The following is a 7,776-nucleotide window of genomic DNA, read 5'->3' as shown; positions in this document are numbered from 1 at the left end:
TAAGACAAGAATATTATCTAAATAATTACAGATTAAAGTATAAGTAGTTAGCACTTACAGTAAAACTTGACTAACAATCATAAAATTAAATTAAAGAACCTAACTTAACAAGGTTAGGTCGGTTAATCATTATTAATATTAAACTTAAAAATTAACGCAGCACTAGTAGGACACGAATGTAATAATAATGTATATTTCGAACGTAATAATGTATATCACGGATTTTAATCAAAAACACTTGCTCTAACAGACGGATCTGTACTGCCTGAAGAAAAATAAACGCGTTAAGCATGTGCTCCTGAACTGTCAGAGCCATGTGGTATGATATCGATTTCAAAGTAACTATTTGCTTTTCAATTATATCATCTTTGTATATACGACTTATTTTTTTAAGTTTTTAAAGTCAGAGTATTTTTTTGATATTTTTAATATAAATTTTATTGTTTACTGATAATTTATAACGTTGCTTTGAAAAATATGTATACACAAAATTTGTAATTCTTTTAACTTTACTTTTAATACTTTACATCTTTCTTGAAATTTACATCAAGTTTATTTCCTTAGAGGTTTATTCTTCGTAATAAATTCTAATGTTATCTTATCTTTTGAATTTTGATACGGAGCTGGTAGTTCGACTTGGAATTATCACATTACTTCGATTCATCGATTCTTCACTTATCGCCTAGATTGATACCCTGAAAACGTTCAGTCGTTCCCGATGACCCGTTGAGTTCGGTTAAGAGTCGTAAGCATTCTTCTCTTTCGGTAATAGTTAATTTATTTATTTTAAAATTTATTTTAACCACCTACGTCGAGCAGCGGCCTTCCAACGATGGCAGCCACTCTTTTTCTTCTCGGACTCCTCTTTACTTCTGCCAACTGCAATTGGGGTAAGGATAAAATGAAAAATTTTGAATGGAGGCGGGTGGGTGTCCATCAGCTGTTAGGCCTAAGTCACGTAGACACCGGTCAAGATGAGCACATTTTTATTATTTTTTTTTTAATGATCATTAACTGATATTTTTTTTTATTTTCATATAAAAAAAGAAATTTACACCTATTTAGCTGAGAATACCCACCCAGCTATTGAATGTCTGATGAATTTTGTTTTCCTTATTAGAGAAAAAAAATTATTTTGTTAAAATAAAATAGTTTTTTTTTATGTTATCACTTTAAATATAATACACTCAAATACTTTACCAATTCTACTGTAAGATATTTGGTAGATTCCTTGAAAAATAATTTTATAAGAGGGGAAATTCAAATTTTACCTCATGAAATTTTAATCACTGATATCATTATAAATATATATATTATACTATTGAACACTAAAATTTCATGAACACTGGTATTTTTTAATTATTATTTATTCCACAATTCAACTATAATCAACAATGATACGTTAAATTACCACATTATCAGGTTCTTCATGTCTAAAAATGAAGGAATTTTATTAAATTTTGTATTTGTTTTATGTATGTCATATTTATTTTATATTGAACTCAATCTACTATTAATAAATATGGTTATAAGGAAACTGTCAAATGTATCAGATGAAATTATCTATTTTCCTTTATGGTAGGTCAGTGCATGGTTGGTATATGGTTCATCTTTTATTTTATTTTTAATTTGATGAATTATCACTATGAAGATATATATTTCATCGCGCCAAAAAAGAAAAAATTGAATATTCAGTCATTTTTTTTGCACATCATTCAAAAGAAATCCATTAGTATTTTTAAGATAAAACTTTTTATAACGAAAAACCTGATGACATAGGAACCATTGTTGCATATAATTGAATTCTTATGTTTGTTTGTATGAGATTTCATTCATAAGATCTGATAGTTGAGATATCTCGAGATAGTGATACTCAATATTCTAGTGGTTTTATCTGTTTCCACAACATACCATAATACTATTAACTACTCAAGCCTTGTTATAATACCTTTGTCAATTTTCTTTTTTAAATTTTAGATAAATAGTTTTATTATTAGTTATTCAACTACTTTATTGATCTTTTTCTTTATTGTTATTTTATTTTGGGTTTCGTTATTTTTTTCTCTTTTATTTTATGGTGTTTATGTTTAATGTTTTATATATTTCTAAGTACCTGCTCTTGCCAATTTTTTTTTTTTTGGAACGGATGGACTGATGCGGCGTAACGTATAGGCTTAAACCGCAGAACACCTGCTTGACAATAACTGTTTTTATCTTAGGCAGAGTCAAGGTAGCCAAATGTAGTTCGGGGTCAGTTTTGTAACTATTTTTTTAAAATTCTTCTAAAGTGCTTTTTAAGACTTTTTTTTTATATTCATATACTTGTTAGATCTAAGTCTGCTATGCATTGATAACAGTTATCACAAGACTTTTAAGGATCGTATCAAATGAACTACTTCATCAGACATCCTAGATGGGTATATTTTTTTTCTTTCTGTAATTTTCTGTCTCTTTTCAGTATCTCAGTTTTGATACATTTCTTATTATAAAAAATTTAGTGACACTCTTGGTTAGCAACGTCTTCGAGAAATTAAAATTTTTCTTCTTGAAATTTATTATTAGAACTGATTATTTACATTTATTCACAGTTATCTCAATAAAGATATTTAAAAAAATAAATTTATGAAGGTATGCTGCCTTGGGTCTGCACCTTTTTTTTAATGCAATCTATAAAGAGGACTTGAGGACTTAGAGTTTGGATTTCACTTTTACTATCCATAAGTCACATTTCACTCAATCATTACACAAAATACATATATGAATGAATGTACTTTAATGTGTTAATATTAAGGATATGGTCAGGGCTGCAGATCAAGAAGAAAGAAAAATTATTTAGCAACTATTTATTTATTTTCTGCCGACGTTTTGACCTACGTTCTAGGTCTTCATCAGGGCTGTTAGGTAGGAATATAGAAAGAGACCTCTCAAATGACACTTGAAAATACTCAATTCTCAAATACTCATTAATTAATCATACTCAATTCTCAAATGCCATTTCAGGGGTCTCTGTTTACACTCCCATCTAGTAGCCTTGATGAAGACCTACAACGTAGGTTGAAATGTTGGCAGAAAAAAATTAAATAGTTGTCAACTATTTTTTCTTCCTTCTTGACCGCAGTCCTGACTGAATGTTTATTGTTTCTACGTTATTTTGAAAAAAATATATCGTCCCTTTTCTAGCATCTTAACTAAACTCTGTACGTGAATTTCCATTTATTTTTACTTTATGGCCCAGCTTAAATTTTATAAATGACATTTGAAAATCACCATTTTAAATTAATCACGTTCGTATCATTTAATTCTACGTGGATTCCAAACAACTTTCCACAGAAAATTCCAGATAAATGCATTGTTTCCTCATTAATAAAGGTAGGGATTTCTTAACTAATCATTTTAACACTAAAATGTACAGAATACAAATTGAGATTAATAATAAATAGAAACATTACTTACAATTGTTTATTTGTTACACTCAGTTATAAAACAATTGTACGTAATGTTTATTTTTTTAATCTTAATTTGTATTCTGTATATGTTGGTGTTTAATAATCAGTTAAGAAAGTTATTAAAAATAAACTGTTTCTTTCATTTTGTATAGAGCTTGACTAAGAAATAACAATGAAGTCTCGATAAGCTCGTTGCAATTTAGTTTTTTATTGTTGACTGAACCTCAACAATATATATCGTTAATAGTCCAGAAAAAAAGATATATAAAATACATTTTTTTTTCCTTACTCATTTAATGCTTACATTTGTTTTTGTTCCTTCTGGAGTCCTCTGGTTTGGTCGATGCTCCTTGGTTTTCCCTGTTGATTCTATCGCATCCTCTGTCGTGGAATTCCTTAGTTTTACTCTAGTAGTTAAAGTTGACATTATTGGACTTGAAGCTTTCAAATGGAATATCTCGCCCCCAGATGGATCTGGCCGTTCCTTTATTATAATTTTTTTTAATTTCTAAATTTTCTCCCGGACAGGAGATATTTTTATTAAATCTTGTCCTTATTGATGTATATTGAGGAAATTATTCAAACATATTTTGTTGACCTTTAGTTTAGTGTCGCTTCTGTTGTTGTTTAGTTCAAATACAACCACGAATTTATAAAAATGTACCGACCATAATGTCATAATCTTACATTTTCTAATTTCCTTATTTTTTTTTAAATTTTACATATAATATAAAAAGCCATTCTTCCTCAAGAAAAAAAATTTTTTGATGACTCATGACTTTATAAAACATTTATTAACTTTATAATATTATGATAACTTTTTTTGTTCTATTAAGTTTCCTTGTTTTATAAAATAAAGATTGGGAAGTTTTCTATTCAAAGTAGATATATCAACTTTTATAAAATTATAATTTAAAAAATTATCTGAGTGCTTCTCATTCAGATAGGTTTGTTTTTCTTTTGAAAAATATTGGTCTGAAATAGCTATTCGACAAGATAAAATTTAATTTTTGTAACAAACCGGATAAGTTTTCCCTATAACATTTTTATTTATCAAAAAAAGCTTTTCTTTATTTTTGGGGGGCGCACATGGCCTGGGGTCTATTTAGATTATTAGGTAAATCTATTAAATTTAATAAATATGCTTAGTTAAAAAATTATAAACCCAAAAAAAACTGATTATGATATTGATTTTGTGTTCACAGGATTTTTTTTGCTATTATAATCGTGTGCTAGAATACATTTAATTTTTTTTAAGTACTCACAATCTCCTATTAAATCTCCCTTAGTATTTTATTTTTTTAAATAAAAAATTTCATTTTCATGTTTCGAATTCTTAATATTTTACTGTTTATTTTTTCTGAAAAATAAACCAAATAAATAATAATTAAACTAGTGCTCAAATTATTTATTAAAAAATATCTTCGATATATTATTAGAAGCTAATACCGATAAAACATCTCTGCGTAAATTTATTTATTTTTTTATCGGTTTTATTGGTTTCAGTTGGAATGCGTTAATCTGAGCTATCTCTAGTTTTGGTGTTTTCCTGAACACTCGTTATTTGAATGCGAAAACGTGTCCATTTTTTAAATAATTTCCTTATCTGGTTTAAATTCTTTCAGTGCTAAACTATCTAAGAGTTGTCGGTTATGCATGTGATTCAGATGTGGTAAGAGGAGATGATTCGCATATTTTTATTGCTAATGAAGGACTTTATTCGGTTATTATTTCAAAGCTATTATTAAACTGGTGAATAATGTTTCATTTATTCAGTCAGAAAATAAATTTTGGTATGAAATTTAAAGAAATTTTTAAATTAGTGATGTACAATATTCATTCGAGTTAAAATAAAAATAAAATGAGAAATTGTTATTTACATTATCTACCCCATAAACTAACTTTCACTGTCGAAAGAAACTTACTTTCACAATACATTCGCGTGTACTTCAGTCATATACACTTCCTTTCCGTCCAGCGTCTTTGCACATCTTTTTATGAATTTGAAATTTATTCCATGTATTTTGTTGTTGAAACTCGTGCCCATAATAGATAGTAAGTAAGAGAATACTATATCAGAAGGATATTCCCTATGCTAATAATTGAGAACTTTAAAAAAATTAGGACTCCTTTTCTGTAAGGTTGATCTTAATTCCCAAGGTTAATTTGTATACAAGAAAATTGGAACACTAATCTTTGACTTTTCTCAAACTTAAGGCCAAAGCGTTTAAAATATAAAATGGAATGAGCCGTTTTTTAAATATAGATGTTGGATTAAGGTTGAAGTAATTGAAATATAGGCGTTCAATTAAGGTTGAAGTGATTAAGGTAACTTTATTAAGGTTGATGATAATTCTTATGTGAGGCGAGAAACCTCCTTTTGGAATAAGCTAAGTAGTTCTTTATTCTATTGAACTATCAAATCTCGTTATTGAAGAAATGTAGTCAAAATGATTCTAAAACGTTAATAATTTTTCATATGAGTAGTTATCCGGAATTTCATTTTTTTTTTTTTTAAATCAAATACCTAACGCCCTCACTCATCCTCCCCTGGTTTTTAATACCCGATTGAGAGAGAAGCCCCAGGATCTTCCGGAGTCCTGCTCCTCCACTAGTGGGGAATAGAGCTGAGTTCGCAATCCCCTCCTTATTTGACTGCTAAGTTTAATTTTTTTTTTTAATTTAATTTTTTTTCTTCTTTTTTTAAAATTTTATTATAATTTAATTTATATATTTGCAATCATGGAGCGAATGAGCTCTATGATCCGGTCCCTATTACCATTCTCTACAAATATAAGAAATAATGTAATATTACACAATAAAAAAAAATTCAAGTGTGATAATTCATCATCTTTTTTTTTCGATGCAATATTTTTTTGAAGTTGATTTTCTTATCACCCCTCTTCAGTGTTATCAATAATATATGTTTGTGCCACTTTTCACTCGTCATTCCTTAAAAAAAATATTTATACTTCCAGTTTTAAGTTGCTCCTTTATAACACCTGTATTAAATAATTAGTAACATTAAAATTTAAGTAATTAAAGAAGTCTCTGCTAAGTCAGTGAGCATAGGTTGCTCACTATTATTTTTTATTCTCCATCATTTTGTATTAAAATGGGACGAGCCATTATTGAAATAAAGAGGTATCTAAGAAATTTGGTTTTCACGAAGGTTAGCGAAACTAGTTCATGAATTTTGATCAAATTAATATCTGACCATCTCTATATATATTTTCGAAATATAAGTATGTCAAAAAATAACTCCAGTCTACTGTACAATCTGTAGAATACGTCATATAAATTATATTAGCTTATTTTTGTCAGATGCCCCACTATTCAAGCAGAGCGCCGATATATAAATTAAAATTTAAGTTCTTAGCTGTTGAACATATATTACAGCTTTATAAAATATAAATGGGAAAACATCAGTTTTTGTTTGAATAATCACTAAACGATAAAAATCTGACATTCATGAAATTTATCGTTTTTACTAAAAATATTTTGAATCTGACCTATATAATTTTACTGTAGTAATTTTAAACATACATTTTAGGAAAAAATGCGCAATATTGAGTTCAAATATTTATTTGTTTTATTATTTTAATTATATTGCATATTTTATTCTAGTACCTCACTAATTTTTGTAAAAATTCTGAACTTTTTAAAAATAATAAAGGGAAGAAATCCTCCTTATTTCAGTTTCTTTTGTGTTACTCTTACTCGGTAATTCCACGGCCAAACTTTGAGGAAACTTTGAATGAACGTAATGACGAGGGAGTAGCCTATTAATAAACTTCTCAATGAGCTACCTGAAGACGTCAATGAAGATGTTTCGATGAATGGATATCCTGGTTGTGTATCAATGGTTTGATCTATCTTTGCTTTGATATCTTGTAGCTTCTTGTAGCAGTGAGTTACTTAACTCACCCCTATTTGTCTTATTCGAAATAGATAATTTGAAATAATTATTTCAGTAAGCTTTTATATCAGTGGAGTATATGTTCAGTACACTATTTGAACAGATTCGTCTGCCAGAATTTTTAAAAACATTTCACATAACTCTTTTCGAAACAACTCATTTATTTTTTCTTTAACATTGGAAAAAAATATCACAATTAATTCAGTCCTTTTTAATTATAATGAATGAAAGTCAAGTGTTTTAGAAAATAATTTATGCTGAAAAATTAATTTTTTAAACTAAAAAATGACTTATTTTACATCTAAAGATCATGTGATATCTCACTTTTTCTTACATGTTCTAAACCAAGTTTACTTTTGAATTTAACAGCGATTTTGGGTCATTTTTCTCCTCTTTCGACTTCACTATTGT

The 7,776-nt window shown here is 27.9% G+C and overlaps 1 protein-coding gene across 1 annotated transcript in view; it reads left to right on the top strand.

Annotated features, from left to right (window-relative positions):
* Window positions 1–673: 673 nt before the first annotated feature.
* cue (Protein cueball) overlaps window positions 674–7,776 on the top strand; it is a gene marked incomplete in the record, with an annotated part of 83,319 nt that continues 76,216 nt past the window's right edge. Inside the window, 1 exon segment of the mRNA XM_067050741.1 lies at window positions 674–890. Within this exon segment, the coding sequence (XP_066906842.1) occupies window positions 833–890 (58 nt within the window).

The sequence above is a fragment of the Halyomorpha halys genome, unplaced genomic scaffold (assembly GCF_000696795.3).
Source record: "Halyomorpha halys isolate HHAL.00 unplaced genomic scaffold, Hhal_1.1 Scaffold761.1, whole genome shotgun sequence".
Taxonomy (NCBI): Eukaryota; Metazoa; Arthropoda; class Insecta; order Hemiptera; family Pentatomidae; genus Halyomorpha; species Halyomorpha halys.
This window is presented reverse-complemented; position numbering and strand designations above follow the sequence as displayed.